This window comes from Carcharodon carcharias, chromosome 4, assembly GCF_017639515.1.
Source record: "Carcharodon carcharias isolate sCarCar2 chromosome 4, sCarCar2.pri, whole genome shotgun sequence".
Lineage (NCBI taxonomy): Eukaryota > Metazoa > Chordata > Chondrichthyes > Lamniformes > Lamnidae > Carcharodon > Carcharodon carcharias.
The window spans coordinates 64,187,902-64,215,240 of record NC_054470.1 but is presented as its reverse complement, the minus strand read 5'-3'; the positions used below and the strand labels follow the sequence as shown (position 1 = coordinate 64,215,240).

The 27,339-nt window shown below is 43.6% G+C and overlaps 1 protein-coding gene across 2 annotated transcripts in view; it reads right to left on the bottom strand.

The window, feature by feature from the left end:
- The window catches only part of LOC121277028 (glyoxylate reductase/hydroxypyruvate reductase-like), a 43,967-nt gene that overhangs the window by 4,806 nt on the left and 11,822 nt on the right, over positions 1–27,339 (bottom strand). The window contains exons 2-6 of one of the 2 annotated variants that reach the window (XM_041185922.1): positions 26,190–26,320; positions 22,048–22,120; positions 17,373–17,489; positions 8,738–8,826; positions 1,734–1,838 (exon numbers count right to left, since the gene is read on the bottom strand). In XM_041185922.1, the coding sequence (XP_041041856.1) occupies positions 1,734–1,838; positions 8,738–8,826; positions 17,373–17,489; positions 22,048–22,120; positions 26,190–26,277 (472 nt within the window). In that variant the 5' untranslated portion in view covers positions 26,278–26,320. Of the gene's footprint in view, positions 1–1,733; positions 1,839–8,737; positions 8,827–17,372; positions 17,490–18,219; positions 18,377–22,047; positions 22,121–26,189; positions 26,321–27,339 lie in introns of those variants that run through there. The other variant, XM_041185921.1, reaches the window with a different exon arrangement.

Here is a 27,339-nt window from a genome sequence, read left to right as displayed (position 1 = left end):
TCTTCTGCTGCGTGGGGAGACCACATAATGATACCTGGCGGCTATGGCAGGGCATCTATCTGGGCACTCTTTGGGCCATGGAAGCCTACCCATCCCAGAACGAAAAAACAGTAAAAACTGGGAAATAAGTATACAGGTCTGAACTGGTTTTGTATACCCTAAAATGGAACACCAGTAAAAACTGGGAAATAAAAGGACTGGTCCGAACTGTTTTATCCTAATGTTTTATCCTCTTGCAGGCAACCAGCCATCCTTAACAGGGCTTGACTGACAATTAATTGGCTTCCGCTGACAAAATGTGGTCTGGGTTCCACTGCTATTGAGAGACTAGAGCTTTCTCACAGGGAGGGTGAGATGGGAAAGGCCACACAGAAGTCAGACAATTCTAGTCCATTGCTCAGACATTTCAGTGTGGCTGGATCAGAAAGGTATGCCTTGTCAGTCCCCTGCCCAATTAGGTTCATTGACCTAGCAAAATATTATAAAATTGAAAAGCTAAAATATATAGAATTACAGAAACATAGATGTTTACATGCAGCCTAGCAATATCATCAACTGCAGAATTTAAAAACTAATCACATTGTGTGTGGCACCTTCCTGTCCACTGTAAGCAAGTGGGGTACAGCTTAGGAGGATTAAAAGGAGGGGAATTTACTTTAAAATAAGAAGATTAGGGGAAATTATGATTCAAATTAAATGCAAATTTCCTGTCATTATTCAATGGTGTGGTACTGGATTACATAAACCAGGAAGATTGCAAGTATGATGCCTGGTCCGTGCTGACTTATCTGTTCCCATCCAGGATAGTAGTAACTAGTAGCAGTAAGACATTAGGCCTTCGGGCTCAGAAGAGGACAATCAGTCAAGGACCCTTCTCCTGATGGTTGTCCAGTGATTCTGTTAGAAAGTGCAGTTGGGGAGATGCCAGCTGAGGACAGGATTGGCAGTGGTTGACCTTGGTCAAATAGCTGTCTGATACTCATGGCTCAGACTCAGACAAACAGAACAGCCACTAGAGCAAGGTCCTGGAGGGTGGGATGCTGCCCATGAAAGTTTTCCCAAAGCATTGAGTCAGCAGCATCGGAGGAAAATGGGGATAAAAGGGAAAGGTGCAAGATAAAAAGCTTTGGTGGAAAATCACAATGGTCCTAAAATATGGTTTTATTTTAATATTTATAAATTATAGTTGTAATTACTGGAATAGATTACTTGCATGGGTGACGGAACAAGAAACTTTAAATGAATTTTGAGTAAGAATCTTGTCAACAAAGGTCTTGTCAACAAATAAGATTCAAAATTATTAGAAACAAATCCAAGGGTGAATAGGTGGGCTAGAGGGACCAAAGATCTTCTGCTTGAAATGGTTGTGATGCTTTTTTAAAAATTAATTCTTGGGATGTGCTTGTCTCTGGTAGGCTGGCATTTATTGCCCATGACTAGTTGCATTTCACAAGGTGATGGTGGGCCTTCTTTTTGATTTGCAATTCTTTCATATAATTGAGTGGCCTCTGGAGTTCATCAGAGGGCACTGATGTGGGATTAGCGACACATCAAGACCAGACCTGGTAAGAACAGCCAGTTTCCTTTCCTAAAGAACTTTACTAAATCAGTTGGATTTTTACAGCAACCTGACAGCTTCACGATCACTGTCAATTCACAAGTTATCACTGATATGCATGAACATTTTCACAGTTATAAACAGGACGGATAGCCTGCTGCCACTGGTCCCTCACCATATTCAGCCTGTATCTCTGCAGCAACCTCCGGCTTTGGCTCAAAATCTGTGTACAGAAATTTCTTCACACCAAATGGCTTCAAGCACTGTGCAACAGCTAAACCTTTGGAGAGATAAAAGAAAATGTCAACCAGTCCTGCCATTAAAACTCTTAAAAATGGTCTGACCCCCCTGTGGGAGTGCACACAACATGAATCAGAAAAATGTGGAGTCTTCAGGTGCAGGTGCAGTGAGGATAATGAGCTAGGGTGATCATTGGTCCACCATGTACAAACATAATAATTCATCTTCAATTCATAGTCAGACCTTTTGCCTTTAATATAGCACTTCAAAATTGCATAAGTGGGAATCCCACTGGATGTATGACAAAGCACATCCATTTCAGATTTTATGTAATTATACCAGACCAACAAATAATTTTGTTTGCTTAGAGTCTGTGCTGGAGATCCTGGAGCTTGTTTTGGGGTGAGGGTGCATTAAATCAGCTAACCTACAAAAGCAGGGTTGGGGATCTTGTTACAAAATAAACAAGTATCGTTCATTGTGTTACACTCAGCATGTTAATTGATGCTGCTTGCTGCATTAAATTATTGCTATGTGTAACTAGCACTATCCACTCTGTTCGTTGGCAGAACACATCAGCAGGGGCTTGCTATCACAATTGGTTAGCACTATTTAAAGGCAGTCTGCATCTCTAAAAGGGGAGGTGCATTGTGGTTGTAAGAAATGGTGAGAGTTTTTCCAAAAGTGCATCTGGACTGTGACATTTTTGAGCAATGGCTGAGCAAGGGAAAGAGTGAGTACCAAGGTTTCCTGACAATGCACTGGAGATATTGGTTCAAGAAGTGGAAAGAAGCAGAAACATCCTGTATCTGCAGGAGGCCTGCAGTCCCTAATGACTGTCTAGACCCCTCATGATTTTGAACACCTCTATCAAATTTCCTCTCAACCTGCTATTCTCTAAGAAAAGCAATCCCAGCTTCTCCAATCAATCTACATAATTGAAGCCGCTGAACCATTTAATTTCTTTATTCATTTCTGGCATGTGAGCATCGTTGGCTAGGCCAGCATTTGTTGCTCATCCCTAACTGCCCTTTTCAGAGGGCATTTAAGAATCAGCCACATTGCTGTCGTCTGGAGTCACATATAGGCCAGACCAGGTAAGGACAACAGATTTCCTTCCCTAAGGGGCATTAATGAACCAGATGGGTTTTTACAACAATCAACAATGGTTTCATGGTGATCATCAAGCTTCTAATACCAGATTTTTATTGAATTCAAATTTCACCATCTGCCGCGGTGGGATTTGAATAAGGGTTCTTCTGGGATACTAGTCCTGTGCCAATGCCACTATGCCACTGCCCAATATAGTCAGGATAGTGACTTGGAAGGGAACCCTCAGATGGTGTTGAGCCCATATGTCCACTGCCCTTGTCCTTTCAGGTGGTAGAGGTCGCGGGTTTGGAAGGTGCTTTCAAAAGAGGCTTGGTGAGTTATTGTAGTGCGTCTTGTAAATAATACATACTCCTGCCACTCTGTGCTGGTGGTAGAGGGTGGAAATGTTTAAGGTGATGAATGGGCTGTCGATCAAGCAGGCTACTTTGTCCTGGATGATATCAAGCTTCTTGATTGTTGTAGGAGCTGCACTGTTCCAGGCAAGTTGAGAGTATTCCATCACACCTCTGACTTGAGCCTTGTAGATGGTAGACAGGCTTTGAGGAGTCAGCTGATGAGTTACACACTGCAGGATTCCCAGCCTCTGACCTGCTCTTGTAGCCGCAGTGTTTATATGGCTGGTCCAGTTCAGTTTCTGGTCAATGGTAACCCCCAGGATGTTGATGGTGGGAGATTCAGCAATGGTCATGTCACTGATTGTCAAGGGGAGATGGTTAGATTCTCCCTTGGAGATGGTCATTGCCTGACACTTGTGTGGCACGAATGTTACTTGCCACTTATCAGCCCAAGCTGAATGTTGTCCAGGTCTTGCTGCAGGCAGGCATGGACTGCTTCAGTATCTGAGGAGTTGAGAATGGTGCTAAAAACCTTATAAGTACTGTGGCTACAAGATCAGGTCAGAGGCTAGGAATCCTGCAGGGAGTAATTCACCTCCTGACTCCCCAAAGCCTGTCCACCATCTATAAAGCACTTGCTTGGATGACTGCAGCTCCAACAACACTCAAGCTCAACACCATCCCGGACAAAGCAACCTACTGATTGGCACCCGATCCACCACCTTAAACATTCATTCCCTCCACCACCGACACACAGTGGCAACAGTGTGTACAACCTTCAAAATGCACTGCAGCATCTCACCAAAGCTCCTTCAACAGCACCTCTACTACCTAGAAGGGCAAGAGCAGCAGATGCATGGGAACACCACTGCCTGGAAATTCCACTTCAAGCCACTTGGAACCATCCAGATTTGGAACTATATCACTGTTCCTACACTGTCACTGAGTCAAAATCCTGGAATTCCTTTCCTAACATCACTGTGGGTGTTCCTGCAACTCATGGAATGCAGCGGCTCAAGAAGGCAGCTGACCAGCATCTTTTCAAGGGTAATCAGGGATGAGTAATAAATGCTGGCCTAGCCCGCGATGCCCACATCCCATTAATGATAAAAAAACACAATGCAATCATCAGCAAGCATCCCCACTTATGAAGAATGTAAGGTCGCTGATGAAGATGGTTGGGCTTCGGACACTATCTTGAGGAACTTATGTTTGGACCAAGGCTATAATGAGGTCTAGAGCAGAACCCAAATTGAGCATCAGTGAGCAGGCTATTGATGTGTAAGTGCCGTTTGATAGCACTGTCGGCGACAATTCTATCACGTTGTTGATGATCAAAAGAGCCTGATGGTGCAGTAATTGGATGTGTCTTGCTTTTTCTGGACAGGACATTTCCGGGCAATTTTCCACATTGTTAAATAGATGCCAGTGCTGTAGCTGTACTGGAACAGCTTGGCTAGTGGCACGTTGAGTTTTGATGCAGAATTGCAGCTGGGATGTTGTCATGGCCCACAGCCTTTGCTGCATCTAGTGCTTTCAGCATCTCTTAATATCATGTGGAGTGAATTGAATTGACTGACGACTGGCATCTGTGATGCTGGGGACCTCCGGAGAAGGGCAAGATGGATCATCTATTCGGCACTTCTGGCAAATGCTTCAGCCTTGTCCTTTGCACTGGTGTGGGGCCATGCCATCATTGAGGATGGGAATATTTGTGAAGCCTCCTGTTGGTTGTCTAATTATCCACCACCATTCATAACTGGATGCAGCAGGACTGCTTTGATCTCATCTGTTGGTTTTGGGATTGCGTTGCTCTGTCTATAGCATGCTACTTCTGCTGTTTTGCATGCAAATGGTCTTGTGTTGTATCAGATTGGTACGTCATTTTTAGATATTCCTGGTACTGCTCCTTGCATGCTCACCTGTTCTCCTCATTGAACCAGGGTTGAACCCCTGGCTTAATGGCAATGGCAGAGTAAGGGATATGCTAGGCCACGATGCTACAGATTATGGTTAAGTATAATTCTGCTGCTAATAGCCCACAATGCCTCATAGATGCCTCGTTTTAAGATACTAGATCTGTTCTGAATCTATCCCATTTAACATGGTGGTAGTGCCACACAACATAGTGAAGGGTGTCCCTCAGTGTGAAGATGGGAATTCGTCTCCACAGGATTGTGTGGTGGTCATTCCTACCAACACTGTCACGGACAGATGCATTTGCGATAGATTAATTGGAGAGGGTGAGATCAAGTAGATTTTTCCATGGTTGGTTCTCTCACCATGTGGCATAGATGTAGTCTTACAAATATATCTTTCAGGATTTAGACGCTTCGGTCAGTAGTGGTGTTACTGAGCCAATGTTGATAATGAACATTGAAGTCCTCCACCTAGAGTACATTCTGTGTCATTGCTACCGTCAGTACTTCTTCCAAATGATGTTCAACATGGAGGAACACTGATCCATTATCTGGGGGAGGGCGCTAGGTGGTGATCAGCAGGAGGTTTCCTTCCCCATGTTTGTCCTGATGCCATGAAGTTTCATGGGATCCAGAGTCAATGTTGAGGATTCTTAGGGCCACTCCTTCCCAATTGTAAACTACTGTGCTGCCATTTCTGGTGGATCTGTCCTTCTGGTGGGACAGAACATACCCATGGATGATGATGGAAGAGCCTGGGACATTGGTTGTAAGGCATGGTTCTGTGAATATGCATATATCAGGCTATGGCTTGTCTAATCTGTAAGGCAGCCTTCCCATTTTTGGCACAAATCACTAGATGTTACTGAGGAGGACTTTGCAGGGATGAATAGGTTGTTTCCAGTGCCTAGGTTGATGTCAGGTGGTCCTTCCAGTTTTATTCTCTTTTGACTTTCCTCTAGCAGTTTTATGTAATTGAGTAGTTTGCTAGGCCATTTTAGAAGGCAGTTAAGAGTAAACCACATTGTTGTGGGTCTGAAGTCACAACTAGACCAGACAAGATAAGGATAGCAGATTACCCTCCCTGAAGAACATTAGTGAACCAGATGGGTTTTTATGATAATCCGATAGTTTCATGGTCACCATTACTGAGTCTAGCTTTTAATTTGAGATATATTAATTTATTGCATTTAAATTCCAACTGCAAAGTTGAAATTCTTCCCTGTACACCCAAGTCATTCATATATATCAAGAAAAGCAATGGTCCAAATACCAGACAATAGGGAGCTCCACTATATATATACCTCCCTCCAGTTTGAAGAACAACCATTCACCACCGGTCTCTGTTTCCTGTCACTCAGCCAATTTTGTATCCAATGCTCCCACTGTTCCTTTTATTCCATGGGCTTCAATTTGGCTGGCAAGCCTGTCAGGTGACAATTTAACAAACTTCCTCTCCCTTGTGCGCCTGCTCCTCACCTGATGAATGGTGACAAGGATTATTCTCTCATAACGGTGACGTTGTGCAACGTACACCCAGAAATTTAGATACCCACTCAGCTGAGTAATGTAGGACACCTCCAGACCAGTCCATGCAACAAAAGTGTTACTTGAGACACAGATGGCATGCTCTATAATGTTCTCATTGTAGGCCCAGTGCTTATATGTGCATAGGTTCTGAACTGGGGTCATGGATTACGTATGAGGGGCTGTCCCTTGTCACCCAGTAGTTGGCCTTTGACTTGCCATGGTGGGTCAAATATAGGTGGCACAGAGGACTTCTGCAGAATGAGGGAACTGTGAATACTGCCAGGATGACAGGCATTCATTGCATGATGTGCTGCATGTGGTTGTACACCAGCTGCAGATTGGGGCAGTGGTATACCATTCGGTTCATGAAAATGGTCGAGTTCACATGAGGTTTGTGCAAGACAATGCGCTTGCAGTCAATGGCAGCCTACACCATAGGGTAGCCGATAATCCGTGGAAACACGTGTGTGCATTTTCCTGCTTGTCTCTGGCAAGAGGAAATGAGATGAAGCTGTCTCTCTGTGTATAGCGAATCTTAGTGAGTTCCTATATGTAGCAGTGCACTGCAAATTGTGAGATATTCCTTAAACCTCTACCAGCAGCCGCCTGGAAAGAAGCAGATACATAAAAGGTTAAGATCCACTGTCACCTTCATAGTCACAGCCAATACTGTCCTTGCCTTGTTTTGAGGTTATAATTGTGATGAAAGCAAATGGGAGATTTCAGTCCTTTCTTCTATAGTGAAGCAATGACATTTCAAGAATTGGTCCTTGCTGAAGTTGGGATAAGAGAATTGCTCCCTCAAGATCCTCACTGGATATGGTTTCCTGCTCACAACCCTTCCCTTCTCCTCCTCCCTCTTCTAGCAGCTTGTCCTGTTCTGCCTGACCTCTCTTCATTCTATCAGTTATGCTTATTTGCAAGTTGAAGCCCTACCAGTCCACCCATGCCTGGAAGCAACTTGTTTCAGTACAAACTTTTAAATAAGCAGACAAGTAGTTCAGCACCAGCCAAACTATTCCCTGTAGACTATTCAAACTTTAGGTCAAGTATAGGAAAGCTCCTAAAGTGGGTAAAATTGTACCATGAGCCAAAAGAAATAATCCAGCAGCTAATTAGCACTGGTAGGGATGGCAATCCTTCATATCATTTAACCTCGTGGTCAGATGTGGGAGGTTACGATAGTGTGTTGCTGAAGTGTGGAAGCATCGGAATCAACAGCAATGGTGTCAAATCAGCGTTGCAGACTGACTGACATTTTAATCTGCCTGAACTGCAAGCTGCCAGTAGTCAACAGGTGTGCATGCACAAACCCCCTTGCTGAGGTCCTGTGCACTTCCCATCAGAAGTGTGCATGCACATTTCGGATGCCATCAGTGCTCAGTGGCCCTGGAGTGGCCCAAATAGGTGCTACACAGCCCAACTGCATGCCCCTCCATTATTAAAACCAATAGCAAAAGCATGTAGAGCTGAAAATCTGTCTGAACATGCTGGCATAAAATACAGCTGAGTCCAGATTCAGCACAGTTCCATAGAGAGCTCCTTCAAGTATCAGTGAATGGGGTACAAACCAAGACTACATGCAGGTCTGACAATCAACTTTGTAATTGCATTCATCTGAACCTGGAGGTTTTTCAGTGAAGTGTAGGCAAGGTGTGACTGGAGTTTGAGAAAAATCAGCCCTCACAGAGCACTTAAAATCCTGGTTCTTAAATGACACCCTGCTAGAGGTCAATGTTTTTAAATGGGACCTTCCAATGAGGCTGGGTATAGTGAAATAGAACCACATATATTTTATAAGCAAAGATTTTTCTTAAAAATGCTTTATTCCCCACTTCCCAACCAAATTCCAATTTTTTTGTTTTTTTTTTGTTTTTGAGCTTAAAACTCAATCTTTTCTCCCTGTGCCATCAATCACTCTTTGCCCCGTGTAAGAAGCGCAAGGTGATTCTTCTTGGATTTTCTTTCTCTTTCTGTGAGGATGAATTAAGATGGGCTGAATAGCCTTCTTGTCCATAATTAACTTGTGACCAATGACTTACCTATTCTCCCAAGTCCCACGATTCCCACAGTGCTGTCAGACAGTCCATAGCCACAAAGCCACATGGGTTTCCATGTGCCCCAGCCACCACTGGAAATAGAAAGGTTTCAGGTTATAGGAGCATCACAGCTTGGATTCAATCAACTTGAATCCATTTTTCAAATCGAACATTCTGAAACAAAGGTGAAAGAACCATTCTATTATATAAACCTGCTAAGCTAGAAAAATACACAGGTCTAGAAACTGGCTTTGGGCTGTTTTTGACCATAAGCAGCGTATTCCTCAACCAGCAGGCCCAAGGTCAGCCCAAGATTGGGCTTTGGGCTTTACTCACATTATTTGGAGGAACTGCTGAATATCAGCTGCTTGCCTCATTAGCAGTGGCTCCAAGGTAATTTCCAGTTTGTGGTGGAGTGTAAACTACATGGGGGGCCTACCATGAGTACTGTGGAGCTTTAGAGGAACACTCCTGCTGGCTTCACAGCAACTTTTCTTTGGTCCAGGTGGAATAGCCTTGACTCCTGTTCCGCTTTGTGATATCTAAAGCAGAGTCTAATTTAAAACTGAAAATAGGCAAATAAGGTACTGTTTCATGTTCAAAAACAGCAGTGCTTTTAGCGTCTTTCTCAGTGTGAGGCCTTTATTGAACTGATGTAAAATGGCAGCTTACAGAAGGATTCCCTCATGACAGAGGTCACATGACTACAGCAAGCCAGATAGAACATGTTGTAATATTGCATTTCAAAACACAAACAATCCCCTTTCCATAATGAACAAAAGATCCAAATATCCTCCTTTTCCTAATGAACAAAAGACATATATGCATGCACGATCATGTGTAACTGTGAGTTACCCAAGTTATGCACTGTTCTCATGCATTAACAACAGTTTTTTCTACTAGTCAGTCTTTGCCCCTGCATTACATATGTAATCTTTAAATCGTGCAGGTCCCTTAATGGTACATGCGTACGTTGTCATTGGCTGTTCACCTGGGTGATGTTCCTTGTCCAGACAGTGTCGATCCCATGGCACTTGTTGCCTTGGTGAGTGTTGTTGTTCCGTTGTGGTTGTTGGGGACACATGGACCTCTGGGATAGATGGTAGTTCTGTACTCAGATCAGCTGGTGAGATCTGTTCTCCCTGACCGGCCGATTGCAGTGAAGGAGCAGCTCCACACTGTGAAGGAACAGCTTTGCTAATTGTGCATATATGCCTGGGATTGCTCCAGTTTATTTGGTTGTTCACTTTCACCGCATGCAACCAAAGTGACAATTTCTCTACGCGTGTCCCAAGTTTCCGCATGGGCTGACTCCTGTTGAGAGCAATGAAGCTTTGTACTCTGACTGGCTCTCCAATGCTCAGCTCTGGCAATGGTTTGGCAGTCTTGTCAAACTGAAATGTGGCTCACTGCTATTTCACCTTGATTTTTTTCACTCACACCTGTCACTACTACTTCTGATTTCAGTAGCTTTTTTGCTATTAGAAGAGTTTGGGTGAGGCTTGACATTAGCCTTTGGATTGGACTACTTTCCATGCCTTCAGTCGGTGTGTTTCTCCACTCGAGAATTGCCTTGTATACATTTGTGCTAGATTTGCTTGATTTCTTGATGATTCCTTTGGCGATTTTCATTGTCATCTCAGATTTTCCATTCAAGCCAGGATAGTGCAGAGATGATGTACGGTGTTGAATTTCCCAATCCTTTGTGAAGCGGCTGAGTTCTTTATTCAGGAACTGAGGGCCATTGTCAGTCATCACAATGCCTAGAATACCGTAATGACTGAAGTATGCTTTCAGGCATTCTACTACTTATTTCTCCTGTTGTTGTTGAAGTCAGCTGGTCTAACTCCCAGTTGTTAGAATAGCAGTCAACAGTGGTAAGATAATCAGTTCATGCTCGAATGAAGAGGTCTTCTCCCAGCTTCATTCATGTCTGTCTGGGATGTCATGCGTCATCAACAACTTTCTAACTTGTTTAACTTGGTACTCATTACAAGCACTGCACCGGCTGATGTGCTCTTTAATTTTGTTGCTCACGTTTGGCCAGTAGAACACTTCTCTTGCCTTTCTCAGACTCGATTCAATTCCTTGATGGCTTGCATGGATGTACTTCAGCATCTCTCCTCTCAACTCCTTAAAGATGATGACTCTATTTCCTTTGTACAAGATGCCATCTTGGGCTGTCAGTTTATTGCGGTATGTCCAATATGCTCTTGTGATCATAGGTGTGTCCTTGACGCTCTCAGGACATCCTTTCATCACATCTTCTTGCGGCACTTGGAGAGTTGCATCTTGTTGGTAGTTTGCTTGATTTGAACAAGGCACTTGTCTGTCAGATTCAATGTCTCTGCTGGTTGATGACTTTCAGGTCATGTCGAGCAGCTGTTTTACATTGTGAAATCTTCCAGATTCATTCTGTTGTAGCATCCTCAACCTTCTTCATAGGGACCGCTGCTCTCGACAGCATGTCTGCAATGTACATCTGTTTCCTTTGTTTGTATGTCACATCCAGATGATATCTCTGTACATGAGATATCATTCTTTGCAGACGTTTTTGCAGCAGATAGTAGTGGTTTGAGAAAAATGCTTTGAAGAGGTTTGTGGTCGGACTCCACTGTTACATTGTCTCTTCCAAGCAGGTATTGATGATAATGCTCACAAGCAAAAACAATAGTCAGGCACTCTTTCTTGATTTGGGCATAATGCTGTTCAGTTTGCGTTAGTGCCCTGGATGTAAATGGGATTGGTTTCCTTGCTGCATTAGGGGCTCCAAGACCTGCCTTGCTGGCATCATACTGCAGGGTGACTTCATCATTGACGTCATAGTAATTCAGCACTGGCATTGTCATCACTTGTTGTTTGATTTTAGTGAACACTGCTTTTTGTCCTATGCCCCAATACTACTGCACATCCTTTACAGTGAACTTGTATAATGGTTCACACTCCAACAACAAATTGGACAAGCATTTTGCTAAATATTTCATAAATCCAACAAATTGTTGCACTGCTTTTGCATCTGTTGGTCACTGTATTGCTGTGACAGCTCTCACCTTGTCAGGATCTGGGCAAAGACATTTTTCTGTCAGAACATGGCCTATGTACCTGACTTCAGGCATCTTCAATTGCAAATTTTCTTGTTCAGCTTCAGGTTCATTTGGCGAGCTCTCTCTAGTATAGTCATATTAAATTCTGATCATGGTCAGCTATGGTTTCTTCCATCGTGTCTCCACATCCATAGATTAATAGATCATCCACTATGGATTCCACTCTGGGAAACTGACTGTCTCATGCTCTCTGCGTTGAAACTCTTCTGGAGCCATGGAAATGCCAAATGGCATGTGCAACCATCTGTATCTCCCAAATAGCATCCAGAATGTAGTTAGAAAGCTGCTGCTTTCATCTAGCTTCAGTTGCCAGTAACCATCCTTCCGTCCTTCACATCTAAGGTAGTTAAGATCTTTGTCTTGACAAGCTGTGGCAAAATTCCTTCGATGGTTGGCATGGGGTAATGAGATCTCTTCAGCACTTTATTTAGATCCTTTGGGTCTAAGCATACTCGCAGCTTTCCAGGTTGTTTCACTGCTACCATGCTGCTAATCCAGTCTGTGGGAGTAGTCACTTTCTTGATTATTCCCTTCTTTTACAGCTCTTTTATTTTGTTTTAGGCTTGACTTGAGGGCAGCTGGAACTCTTCTCAGCAGATGCTGAACTGGTTTCACTCTCATCCACTTTGAGATGATATTTTCCCGGTAGATATCCAAACCCTGTGAGCACATCCTTGTACTCCTCTAGGATCTGTTCAGCAGTCTATGGTTTTGTGTGCTACGACACGTTGTAAATCTCTGTTGGCACATTCAGGGTTACTAGTCCAAGCTTTAGACTTGCTTCAGCTGAGAGGCTGTTGCATACCGTCTATGATCTGGAACTCTAGAACTTCCATCTTGCCATTGCATTGGGCTCTCAAGCTAATTTGTCCTCTTGGTATGAGTATCATGCCATCATTTCACCTCAACCTTACTTTCGAGGGCTTCATTTTTGGATCACCATGTTGAGCCACTTAGCACAGGTCTGTGAAGGTCATGATGTTGCATGACGCACCAGTGTCTATCTGACACTTCTTGTTCACTTGATGGTTTCTTTCTGTGTCATCATTCTAACAGTCACAAACCATTTATCACCTACAGACTTGACGGAACCAATCTGTTGTATCGTGTATAGTGCTTCATCAGGTTCATCTGCTGATATCTCTCCAGTGGCCATCTGTATATGCTTGTTTTGCTTCTTTCTAGCCAAACACTTGTGTGCAAAATGATTTGTCTTATTGTAGTTAAAACACTGCTTTCCTCACGCTGGGCAATCCTTCTTTTCCTTTGCAGCCTTATTTACATCCTGCCCTTCATCCGCAATTATTCTGGTCTTTTGGTCTAGAATTTCTCTCAGCATTATGTATCTCCTGCTCTGTTCTGCCATACATATGATCTAGCTGACGTTTTACAACCTCCACTTTTCTACACACGTCTATTGCTGTCTTGAGCCTAAGTTTCTCCTCTTTCAGTAGACTTGCTCTCACAGAGGGGTCTCATAGCCTTAAGGTCTTTAATCACATCATCTTGTAGTTTCCTGAATTCACGTGTTTATGCAAGCTTTGTTATTGTAGTCACATATTGATTAATCGGCTCATTTTCACCTTGAGCTCTGGTGTTGAATACATATTGTTCATGAGTACTCAGGGGTTCATTCGTGTTCAAAATATGCTTTCAAGGCTTTCAAAATCTCTGTCGTCTGTTTCCTTTGTTTGTCAGATAGATTTAGAGTGGAATAAAATTTGTAGCAGTCCCTCCCCAGCAGTGTTAGAAGTGTGGCTATTCTTATTGGCTCTGGCTTGTTAATTAAATCTGTTGCAAGCTTGTAGTTTTGCCATTGCAAGTGGGAAAACTGCCAGTTCTGCTACATATCATCTTTTCTTTCGACAGGAGCTGGGAGGAGGAAGTTTATAGCCATGTTAACTGACCCAGTATTTTACTTGCAGCCTTCAGTCTGAGTTTGCTTTCCCTTGTTTTTTTCAGCAGCTTTTAGCATATTTGAACATTTCTTTGTGCCTTTCTGAGCAGTAGCTTTTCTGCAGCATTTTCAGGGTTTCAAAACAGTATCTTATCTCCAGTTCCGAACATGTTTCATGTTCAAAGACAGCAGTGCTTCTTAGTGTCTTTCTCAGTATGAGGTCTTTATTGAACTGATGTAAAATGGCAGCTTACAGAGAGATTCCCTCAAGGAAGAGGTCACATGGCTACAGCAAGTCAGATAGTAATATTGCATTTCAAAACTCAAATATCCACCCAACCATGTTTGCATACAGCTTAGTGCATGTGTTTCCAATATATAGGTTCATTCAGATCTGAAGATCTCAAGCCAGAGGACCATCCATTGGTGAGGATTACCATTCTGGCAACTAAAGGAGATTTGAAGTTAAATTTTAACCATCAGCCCCTCGATGCAGCTGGTGGAAAGCCTGGACCATTTTGAAGAGCTGGACTTTATTAACAACCTTCTGGTGAGCTGTGTACACCAAATGGGCACCATGTTACAGCTCAAGGGCTCTGAGATGGCATAGTATCAGGCACAATTTGAAGACTGACTCAGCCAGCAAGATGGGTGGATACAATCTATGGTGGGCCCAGGTCAGCAGTGACCCGCATTACTTTTGTGGAGATCCTGCTCCTCCTGACTCCACAGGAATACTTTAAAACTTACTTTCTAGGAGCTTCTTCTGTGGTTCCACCATGATAAACAGGCAGGGTCTCCAAACTGCATGCACAACCCAGCTGCCAACAAAATGGTAACTGGGATCCTGTGTACATCTTTCAATCTCGATTTACAAATGAAAAAGAAGCCAACTGCCTAAAACCGGCAGTGCTTTAGCTTGCTAGTGAAAGGTCTCTTTGAGTATGGCAGCAGTCGGAGCTCCTTTGTACAAGGGGAGGAAGCCATCTTTGGGGAGTAAACAGGGAAGCCTGGGTTGGAATCCACTCTAGGGTTTCGCTCACTGCTCAATGTTCATACGAACAGCTCCACTGAGTTAAAGAGGACATGAGATGTTCTGCCTTTCTGTGACATGGAGGGAGGAGATGGATTTGCAGAGGCAGAAAATGGTAAACAATTTTTAAAATTAAAGCAAAGTGCTGCGGATACTGGAAATCTGAAATAAAAACAAAAATAGCTGGAAAAACTCCAAGTCTGGCAGCATCTCTGCAGTTCAGAAGTAGAGTCATATTGGACTTGAAACGATAACTCTGTTTCTCTCTCCATAGATGCATTAAGAACTCTGCTTATTTGAGCTATTTGCTGGACTGAATATAGCTCTGAGTCTTCTGAAGTGAAGCAGGTTATCAGATCAATCACTGGGAACTGGGTGAGTACATGTGGTTAGATGATTTGTTCATGGAGAGAATAAACATTATCATGGACTGATTGGGATGAATAGCCTGTTTCTGTATTTCTGCTGTCAAGTTGTCAAATCTTGATTTTTAACAACACATCTTAAGCCAACATTCAATTTGTGAAGATTTTTAATATTGCACAATTTCCCTCTTATACCAACATGAATGTTTTAACGTATCATGCATAATTACTGCAGAATAATGTAGGAAAAAACAAGTAAAAAAGCATCCTTCTGAGCACTTAGTATGACTTAAGTTGTAAAGTGGTAGCTCCTGTACCTCTTTGCCAATGTCATTCTGTTTTGCTTGCTGCAAATAAGTTTGATTACTTCAGGTTTCCTAAAGTCATTGGCCCAAACTGGGTTCACACAGAAATCCTCAGTGTTCTGGGACAAGAAATAAAAGCTTTTCAAAGCCACATTATCCTGGACACTTGAGGTTATAAGGTGCAATATTCTCTCAAAGAATCATGCAGTTCCAAAAACAATTGTATCATCTGGCTGCTCCTTGGTCAGACCCCTATCTTCTAGGAGAATGGTCACCAGATGGGAGGAACCAAAAAGGAGTAAAAAATATATGTAGAACAGGTAGAAGGGAAAGTCTGAAGAATGAGGAGAGACTAAATGAGGCACATCTTTAAATAAACCCTGAAAGCATTGACCTCAAAGGGGTTCCAGGAAAACTAACTGGCTGCCTGCTTTGTTCTGGACTAGAAACTCAGACAACCTCTCATAATAGGGATATACCGTGAACAGGGATTGGTCTAATAACTGAATATATACTTCATTCTTTCTTTGTAATTCAAGAATAGGTATCATAATCCTACTTCAACTTAATTAATTTGGAGAAATAGGAATAACGGCAGGTCTATGTATTGTATATTTTATGTTCATTCATGGGGTTGTGGACAGTGCTGGCAATGATAGAATGATAGAAAAGTTACAGCACAGAGAGGGGCCATTTGGCTCCGTCGTACTGTGCTAGCCCTCTGTAAGAGCTAGTTAGCTAATCCTGCCTTTTCCCCTGTAGTCCTGCAATCTTTTTCTCTTCAGTTGATTACCCATTTCCCTTAAGAAAACCACGATTGACTTCCTCCACCACATTCTAAGGTAGTGCATTCCAGATCCTAACCACTTCCTACATAAAAATATTTTTCCTCATGTCACCTCTGTTGTTTTTGCCAATCACCTTATATCTCGACCTTTCTGCCAATGGGAACAGTTTCCCCCTGTCTACTTTGTCCAATACAGGGTTTTATTGTCCAATCCTAATTACCTTGGGAAGGTGTAAGGAACATAGCTTTTTATTTTTTGTTGGACTGTGGTAAAATTACAATGGCTGCAGTTGAAAGACATGTCCACTGGAACAGGATTGGAGGTTATACAATGTTGTAGTCCTGGAACAGAGTGTGTCATGAAAGACAGGATGATGCCGGAAAGGAATCCTGGACCAAGGGAGCAGCCTGACAACAGCATTTTAATTGGCTCCTGACCAAGTGACCAAGGTTTTGTATTACAGCAGTGTGCAGAATAGCTCCTAGCCTGAAAGGAACAAGACCTAAAATCTCTTTCTGTGTGTGTGGAAGGTTCCAGTAATTCCACAATAACAGCTAGCTGTTTTTTTTCTCCTCATATCTCTATAACCTGCTGTCTCTCTGAAAACCTCTGTCAAGCAGCAAAGGGGAAAACCACTGTTAGAGATATTGAAAAGCAAGTGCTCAACCAGTGAACTACAGACTGAAAATGCTGGAAGACCACCTTGTGTCATCAACAAGAACTGAAAGGAATTTGGAAGACATCGATCAAAATCAATCTATTGAATCCTATACTCCAGTTTGGTGCTATTGAACTGTTTTATCCCACCCTTAAAATCCATGCTCTGTGTGTGTGTGTGTGTGTGTGTGTGTGTGTGTGTGTGTGTGTGTGTGTGTGTGTGTGTGTGTGTGTGTGTGTGTGTGTGTGTGTGTGTGTGTGTGTGTGTCTGTGTGTGTGATATATAGGGATTTAAGAAGGGTTTCCTTTTGCCATGAGTTAAAGACACTTTGTTCAATAAACAGTTAACCACTTATTAATTTTACAAACCTGGTGCTTATATTCTGTTAAAATAAATTAAACAGTTAGGTAGAATTGGGGCAATCTGGTGGTTTGGTCAAACTTTTCACATTTGTCACATTTCAGACAATAAAACAAAAGTCAGCTTACTTTTTGGCTTCAGCTACTGCCTCCATCAGTCGACGAGCCGTTGCCAATAGCAAGGCCACAGTAAGTTCAGCGGTGGCATTGGTCAGGACATCTGGGGTGTAGCCCACTCGAATTCCCCTTCAAATACAGGAAATATGGAAATTAGTATTCCACTTTGCAATAGGCTCAGTGGTCAAGTCACTGTATTAATTTCAAACTTGTCTTGAATTTTTTGTATAAATTTAAAGCTAAAGGAAGGGTTTGTCTCACACCTGGAAACCAGAGACCTGCAGGATGCGTCTTTTTTTCATTATCCTCAGGCTGCTTTGACATTCTAATTACATCAAGCAGACCCTGCTACTGAACTGTGAACACTTATTCTGTACCAAGTTTTTGAGCAAACATTACCAGAGACAGATAAATAAGTAAGACACTGAAAGGCAGATTCACAGTTTTTCATTGAACTCACGGTGACATCTGGATAAATCAAAGAGAAAAGGGAAAAGGGTATATAAACATGAGTGGCTGCAGGGCTGCTGGATTGAGTGAGAGAAAAAGAGGGACATGATGGAGAGATTCTGTCATAAATGAGGAACAGGCTTATGATACGAAAGGGCGGTGGCTGTGAGTGTCATATTGAGTGACAGTGTGTTTTCATCATTATCTTCTTGCTGTTCCTTCACTGACTGGCCAGGTTGCACTTCTTGGATATCTGAAAAAAGGTACAAGGGTAAGATTGTGGTGGAGGGAGGGGAGAAAAGCAAGAAGTGCATCATCTTACACCATCTGCAGCCAGTAATTCAAAGGAGATTGTGGGATGAGGAGGAAGTGGGATATAAGAAAGGGAATTAAGTATGAGGATACCAACATCTTTGATGATTTCAGCCCCACTGATGACCATGGCCTCAGCAGTGGACATTCCAATAATGGCCAGCATTGTCTCCTCCATGTGGGGTTAGGATGTGCAGGCACATCTGTTGACTTATGGGTTGCCCTTGCAGCCTCCAGTTGTGCACCTCTTTCTCCTGCAAAAGAGAGGGAAGTGTGTCAGTGAGTGTTGTGCAATATGAGTGATGTTATAGTTGGCAGTGTGTATAAGCTGTGAGATGTGGATGTGAGGCTTGTAGTCGTGCTAAGTGTGAGGTTGAGGTAAAGTATATGAATGTTAGATATCAGATTGATAGAGCATGTTGTTAGCTGAATGAGGGAGTGTGGTACATAGTGCAGTGTGTAAAGCTGGTGGTAGGATGTGGCATTAGAAGATGCATTTACAGACCTTGATCACCCATGTGAGGTCATTAAACTTCTTGCTGCACTGCATCCAGGTCCTCAAGGTTTGACTCTTGGCATTAACCTCCACAATGATCTGCTTCTACTGCTTTTTGAGTATATATAGAGGGCCTCCTGCAGATACGGGACGTCTCTCCTACTTTCCACTTCCTGCACCGGGACCTCAATGGCGGTGTTTGAAAACCTTGGAGCCTGCTACCTTTCTTGCTGTGCATTCCTCACTGTTTCCCAGCTTAAATTTTCTTCCCAAACAACTGTCAGCCCCTGTTCCAATCACTCCCCTCAAAGGGTACATATTAGCTTTAAGTAGTGCTAGACCATTCATGATACTGGCCTCCTGTTGATGCATCGAATAACAATGCAGTTAACTTTGGCTGGAAGCAGAGATCATTCAAAAGTCTACAGGGAGTGGTTTGGTAAGTTGCAATTAGCATCGCTGGTTAATCAAATACTACTATTGCTCCGTCATTTTTGGGGCTATCCAATTTAGTTCCCATCGCTCCCACCATGTTTGCTGAAAATTACTGAATGCCTCTTGTTTGATAAATCTCACTGCAAGCTTCTTGCTTGATGACTCCAACTCATGCTAATTTGGTTCCCATACACTGCCAGTTTCTGTAGCTCCAGAAGCCACAGAACAGAGCTCCCCACCAAAGCAATTACATTCGGTAAAAAAAGCAAAGGAGAGAGAGCAAAAGAAAAAGAAACCTGAATACTTTTTTTTATTTGTTCATGGACTGTGTGGGTCACTGGCTAGGCCAGCATTTATTGCCCATTCCCAAATGTCCTTGTTCAGAGGGCATTTAAGAGTCAACCGCATTGCTTTGGGTCTGGAGTCACATGTAGGCCAGACTAGGTAAGGACAGCAGATTTCCTTCCCTAAAGGACATTAATGAACCAGATGGCTTTTTACAACAATAATCAATTGTTTCATAGTTATCAGACTTTTAATTCCAGATTTTCACTTTGCAATACTTGAGTTTTTAAATGGCCCCATGATGAGGAAAGTCCTCTTCAAGGCAATTTTTTCCTTTACATTTTCATTGGATGTGAACATTACTGGAAAGGCCAGCATTTGTTACCTATCCATAATTGCCCGAACCAGGAAAGGGTGGCCTTGAAGGTCAGACCCCAGAAAGAGTGCAGAGGGAGGGCTAGACAAAAGGTTGACCTCAGTGCATCAGAACTTTGTTGAAACAATGAAAATAAACAATAAAAACAAAAAAAAGCCCTTCATACCTAACCCCTCAACTCCCAACATTTTCTCCATGCTCTATCCATGCCAACCCATGCTACCTCATGTTCCCTCACCCTCCCCCATGGGCCCTCATAACCTCCATGCTGGTCTATGCCCCTCCACCCACCCCTCCATAGCCCCTCATACCCTCCATACTGTCCCATTCCCCTCCACCCACTCCCTCCATAGTTCCTCATACCCTCCATGCTCGCCTATGCCCCTCAATCCACTCCCCTCCATGGCCCCTAATACCCTCCATTCCAACCTATGCCTCCATTCAGCCCCATTGCCCTTTATAACCCCTATGCCAACTTATTGCCCATCATGCCAACACATGCCACCACACTTTGCCCTTACACCTACCATGCCAAATGACCCAGAATCCACCATGGGCAGACCTCAGGACCCATGCTCTTAAGTGTCTGTGGATGAATTCTTTATTTAAAAAAAAACCTTCATTGATACAAACTCATTTGCTACATTTGAATTCCTTTAATCCCTTATGTAAATGCACATTGATATTTATAGTATATAAACAAATAGTTTATAATAACTTGGAGCTGTCAATCAGACTGTGAAATGACGGGCACCCCACAGGTTTTGAAATCAATCACGCAGCACTAAACCTGTAATGATATCAGACTTATGTCAACAGAGTGAAATAGCAAGCTCTGATTTTTTTTAACCCTGCAGACTGTTTTTACAGTTAAAGAACAGGAGATTTAAATCCCTTGACAGCTCTGCAGTTATCTTGACAGCTCTTTTGACAGTTCCAATGAGCTTGACAGTTCCAGTGAGCTTATGCACTTTTTATGCACATTCAGGTCTAATTTTAACAATATCAAAGGGCACCTTACCATTCTCAAAGGCACCTTACCCCGCCTAAAGGGTACCTTACTACTCCCAAAGGTCACCTTACCTCTTCCAAAGGCATCCCAGGACCACATCCAAAAGGGTACACTACCTCTCCAAACAAATCTAACAGTTTTAGACCTTCTCTTACCTTGTCTAAAATGCACATGCCGTGGTTTAGACATACCACCAGCCAATGTCAGATCTAACTGGGCAGCTGCACTTTAACATGTGCAGCACATATTTACTAGAATGATACATGGATTCCAACGGTAAATTGCGAGGAGTGAGTGCACAAACTAGGGTCATATCCCCTGGAATTTAGAAGGTTAAGGGACAACCTGATTCAAGTATAAGATATTAAAGGGAACGGAAAGTTTTCTCTATCTTCCATTTTTTGTTGACTGGGGAATCCAGATGGGCACAACACTGAGGGCATAGTCTAAAAATTAGAGCCAGGCCTTTCAGGAGTGAAACTAAGGGCTGATTTTATGATCAACCCATGGGCAGGAAAACAGATAGGTGGACCCGTGAATTAGGGCACAATGCCATTGGTGGTGCACCCACCGCCAGCCCACCTATCCCTGCCCTGCCACTTTTTTTTTTTTTACAGGCATTGGGGAAGGCGTGGGGTAGGTCATCTGTCTGTAGTCCAATTGAGGCTCTTAATTAATGCTCAGTTAAGGGCCTCATCCAGCTGCTGCTCCCATTAGCAGGTTTAACATAGCTGGCTGCTAGTCAGTGAGGGGGGGTGCCTTTTTCCTGGCCCCTTGTGCCAATTGGAGGATACTCCCAATAGTTTTCTTCCTATGTCCACCCTCCCACACTGCCCTGTCCAATGTACCTCGCATACCTACTCACTGGGGCTTGTCAGTGCAAGCAAAGATATGAAAGGATATGGGGCAGAGATGGGTATATGGAGTTAGCTCATAGATTAGCCATGGTCTCATTGAATGGCCTATTCGTGTTCCTATGTGATGGCCCAAGTTATTTAACTCTTATAACCAGCAGAGAGGGGAGGATTTTCTTCCCATCAGTTTGGGCTGAAATTGAACCCAAGTCACAGAGATGAAATGCTAGGGTCTAGTTCAGTAAGTTACTCAGTTCAAAATTATATTTCTCAAGGCTGCAGATATCAGATACCAATACTTCTAAATAAGGAAAATTGTCTTTCGACATTAAGCAAAGCACATTGCAATATAGTTTGTTAGATACTAAACTCTGCAACAAATAGTTAAGTTAAAGAGGGTATAACATTATACTTGAGTCTTTTAGTGTGTAAAATTAACACTGAAATTTTATTTTCAAATATTTTACCTTTTTTTAATTTCTTCTAGAGAGAGATGATCAAACCCCACAGACATGGTGCTGATAACTTTCAAGTTGGACCCTACATCAGGAAAAAAATCTCAAAATGAAACCAGGTTAACTTAGCATTTCTGTACAATGTTAAACTTAGCCTGAGAATTAAAGAGTTTTTATATTTTACTAGCTAGAATTCCATTACAAATGATAGGAACTGTTATTACATTTTAAGCTTCTAACTAAAGGACAGGATGAGCCTTGGCTCAGTCACAGAATTTCTGCCTCAGGGTTGGGAGGTTATGAATTTGAGACCTATTCAAGACAGTTCTGGAGATGAGAGTTCCAAGGTTGTATTTAACAGGGCATGGTAGTCCCTGTCCCCTTGGCTAAAGTCAGAGGGTGCCCACACATGAGTCCGATGGCTGCTTCACAGGAATTAAACAGCCTGTTGGCTATTAATTGAATTGATGTGAGACATCCACCCGTCGTCAGGACCAAGTTGGCAGGCCTCATTGAGGGGCCAAGGGGGAGGTGGGGGACCAGGTAAAAAAAGCTGAGGAAAGGGGAACCTGAGTGTGTGGGGTTTGGGTGGGTGGGTGGGTGGGTGGGTGGGGTGGGGTGGGGGGGGGGGTGGAATGATCTGTTGGGCCCAAGCAGATGTTTCACCATTTGATTGGCCAGCAGCTCTCAGAAGTGGGGCTTCCTCCCTAGTTGGAGGCAGAAGGCCCACCTTAAGCCACTTAATTTAATTGGCTGCGGGAGCATACATGGAGGCCATTCAGCCCATCATTTCTGTGTTAACACTTTGAATGTGTTATCCAATTCATTCCCCTCTTTCTTTAGAACTGAATCAAATTCTCAAGGCTTTTAAATAAAAAACTGGAAATAAAAATCTGGTACCAGTAAATGTAACCATGAAGATGTGGGAATATCAAAATCAAACTGATTCATTAATGTCCTCCAGGGAATATAACTTGCCATCCTTTACCTGATCTGGCCTATATGTAACTCCAGTCCCATGCCAACATGGGTGACTCTGAAACCAGCCTCTAATGAACCCTAGAAGGTTATTCAGCTGTGTCAAATCACACCACCTTCTCAAGGCAACTAGAGACTGCAAATAATGGTCACTTGTCAGTGATGCCCACATTCTGAGAGCTAATTTAAAATTTAAAAAGAGGTGTTGCCCATGTTTCACAACAAATTTTAAAAATTACAAAAGGATGCATCATGAAACCATTTATGGTGACATTGAAAAATCCCAGAATACCAAATCCTGCAGAAAATCTCAGGATCACATTAAATAAAAATTGAAAGTGACCCACTCTGTTGCCATAAATCTTCATGTCTTGATGCGTTATTGAGAAATAAAGACACTAAGCAGGAAAGATGTTACAAATAGGAAGTTTATAAAATTGTTATTTTTTGGGATCGTACCTTTACTTAGGATAAAATGGAGGAGTAATTGGGGTCACGTGACCTATTCTGACCCCTGTCGACAGATAGAATGGAGTTAGGATACTAAAGGATAGCTAATTAGCGTTTCTACCCGGATACCAGATCTATGCGATTCATGTTGACAAGGTGGGCCCTGCTCGTCGGCACATAAAATGATGTGCAGCAACATTGGGAGCGCGTCCCGATGTCACCGCATGTCATCTGATCCTCAGCTCGGCGGGTGTGCAGCAGAGTCGGCTGCACACCCATCAAACTGTCAAAGAACTATTAAGACCATTTAAAAACTAATTAAGGTTGGCGGGCAGGCGAAGAGCCCAGGAAGCCTTCGCATTTATCATGAAACCTCATCCACGGTCGGGATGAGGTTTCATGAAGGGTTTATAAATTAAATAAATTTTTTCATTGAAGTCCATTGACATGACCCTGCTCAAAAATTTTTTCTTTAGTAAATTTTTTCAAAAATCACACTAATCTCCCTGAGGCAGCTTCATGCTTCGGGGAGATTTCTGCACTCTTTCGCACGCATGCGTGGAAGAGCACAGGCCCTGGCTCTCCCTCCTCCCCCCGACCGCACAGGGAGCGCTCATGGCTTCCGGATGCACGTCACACTGGGCACCCACCCATGCAAAATTGGCCCATCCATGCAAAATGGTGGCGCCCAGCCAACTGCGGGCGGCAATCAGCTGCGCACTCGCCCACACCCGCTTCCGCCCACATCTCCCACCTCCGACGGGGAGAAAATTCTTCCCCATATCTGTAAGGATTTAAAATGAGGCTGGAAAATTCATCTAGCTTGAGCTAGAGAAAGCATCTTCAGGAAAACCCTCACTGTGGAAGACAGTCCTGGGGGTTGTAAGTTACTAGGCTGGGAGAGGAAAAGAATGGAAGTAAATCTTTGGGAACTAAGAGTCACTTGGGGATGGTTCACCAAGAATTTATTGCCTGTAACCTACGTGCTCCCCAGAGTCAGATTTGGGGGTACCCCAAAGATGCCCTGGAGAATCCCTCTTGGAAGTTCCCAGGAAAGGGTTTGCATGGCAATTGCCCAGAAGGTGCACACTTCCTCTGGACAATTGCCCTGTGCTGGGAACTGCCCAAAAATGTGGATTAAATTGCAAACTTCAGATGGGTCCATCAGGGTTACACCAATAGTTACTCAGAAAATGTTAGAAGAGTTAAAACTTTTCTAACTTCTGGGTAATTACAATAAAGACCCCCACGAGACTCCCCACTCACCCCCGCCCCCCCCCACCCCCACACACGGGGCTCCCCTCACACCCTGATCACCCACCCCCTCCATGGGACCTTCCCCATTCTCCCTGACTGGCATAACACCCAACCACCACGCCCAACCTCTTATCCCCCCCATCCTCCTAACCTCTGACTCCCTTCACCCCTAAACCTCTGAATTCCCCATCCCGCCAACCTCTGAACCCTTATCCCCCCGACCTCCGATCTCCCCAGCTCCCAACCTCTAAATCCCCCAACTCCCCACCCCTCCCACCTCCACCCTGACCTTGGGGCCCCCCCACCTCCGACACTCCCACTCCCCTGACCTGCAAACCCCCATCCCCTGCCCTCCGATCCCCCAGCCTCCCCATTCCCCCTGACCTCAAATATCCCATGACCTCAAACACTGCCCCCTACTCCCCACTGACTTCCGAACTCCCCCCCAACCCCCACTCCCCAGGACCTCCAACCGACCTCCTCCACCCCCCACCCCCCCCTACCTTGGACCCCCCACTCGCCCCAGACTTCTGGCTCCCCCATCCCCCCAACCCCCCTCCTGGACCTCAGATCCCTCCTCCCCATGGACTTCCAACCCCCACACCCCTCGACCTCCAACCGGCCTCACCCCCTCACCTCAGAGCACCCCCCACCCCACCGGACCTCCAACACCTCCCTGGACATTGGACTCCCCCCACTCCCTACAGACTTCCGAATTCCACCCCGCACCCTCCCCCCTCAGACCATTGACTGAATGAATCCCCCCTGGACCTCTGACCAAACCCCCTTTCCCAACCCTACCCTCCGGATCTCCCAAATCCTATCCACATGGCTTAGACACTTGCCTTCTCCCTGACCTGTCAATTTCCCTGGTCCTTTAAACTTACCTGTTTTATGGCAGCAAGTGTCATAAAAAAGGGAACGTGGCCTCCTTGAATCCACTGGTGCTGCACTTCGTTGGTGCCTGTAAGGTGTCTTTCGATGCAGGCCCAAGCAGCTGCAGCGAACGGATGGGTCAACATAATTTGCAAGGCCAGGTAAATGTGCATTTATTTCTTCTAATTCCTGCGGGCCAGCACTTTCCAACATGAGTTGGAAGTTAAGGCCCAATGTCTGCTTATTGGGATAGTGTAAAGTATAACCATGAAATGGGATATTTGATTGTGTTAAAAGTAAAAGGGGAAAGTTCTGTTCTATAGTTTTAAGTATATATCATCTACTGAAATAGTGTTTAGTCGATGCTTGGAGTTGTTTATTACAGTAAAGTCTTAAAACATGAAATTTTGTGGTGCCATCCTTTCAACTATTAATTAGAAGTTCAAATTTCTTTTTAAAAGTTATCGGTCTCTATGGGGGTCAAAACAAATTATTCACTGAGATTTCTGCAAATAAAAGATATCATTACAAATTCAGATTTTGAAATTTAACAATCACAAAGCATATCTTTACAGAACTTGTATAATTTTTACCTGCAGCATCTAAAAGTTCCTTGTCTATTTTCTCAGTCAATAAACAGTACAATCCATCTACTCCAGCAACTCTTTTCAACAGCTCCATGCGAGGGACAGGGTCATCAGAATCCCATTGCTTTATATCACAGCTGAAACAAAACAAAAACACCAAAATGAACCAATTAGGTGTCAACTGTGGATCAGTGGTCGCATAATGCCTTTGAATCAGAGGGTTGTGGGCTCAAATTCCACTCCAGTGTCTTGAGTATACAATCTGCACTGAATCGGAGTACTGCACTGATGGAGGTGCTGTCTTTTGTATGAGATGCTAAATAAAGACCCTGTCTACCCTCTCAGGTGGATTTAAAAGGTCCCATGGTGCTATTTGAATTCTCCTCAGTGTTAATAAAAACATAAAATGCTGGAAAAACTCTGCATGTCTGGCAGCATCTGTGAAGAGAGAAACAGAGTTATCATTTCGAGTCTGTATGACTCTTCTTTGGAGCTAAACAGAATTAGAAATGTGATGGATATTATACTGTTTAAGAGGCAGGCCTTCCACCCAACCCAACTCCACATGCAGCAGCCTCCACACCTGTTCCAGGGACAGCAGGCCCGACCTCCAATCCAGCCTGCCCCCTTGGAACGAAAGTCCCAACTGTGGGCAGCCATTTTTAAAGGTTGGGAATTCTCCCATCTCTGTGCGCCGACCTGGGTGCAAAATTCTGGGCCTAATGGCCCAGTAATCCCTACTGGAGGATGGCTCCAGAAGGGTGAGTGCCTAAGGATTGTGCCTGACATGTGTTGACAAAAGTGCAATGAGTTTCCAGCATTTCCAGTTATTATTTCAGATTTATTGCACTTGCAATTTTCCACCTGTTTATTTCTCTTACTCCTTTATTACTGCGTGCATGCCCTGCCTCCTGCATTTTTCACTGTCCTCTTTATAGCTGGTTTCACACCCTTTTCATAGAATCATAGAATGATTCAGCATCAAAGAAGCCTATTCAGCCCATTAGGCCTGTGTTGGCTCTTTGAAAGAGCTATCTAATTAATTCCACTGCCCTGCCCTTTCCCCATTGCCCTGCAAATTTTCCCCTTCAAGTATTTATCTAATTCCCTTTTGACAGTTATTATTGAATCTGCTTCCAACACCTTTTTCAGGCAG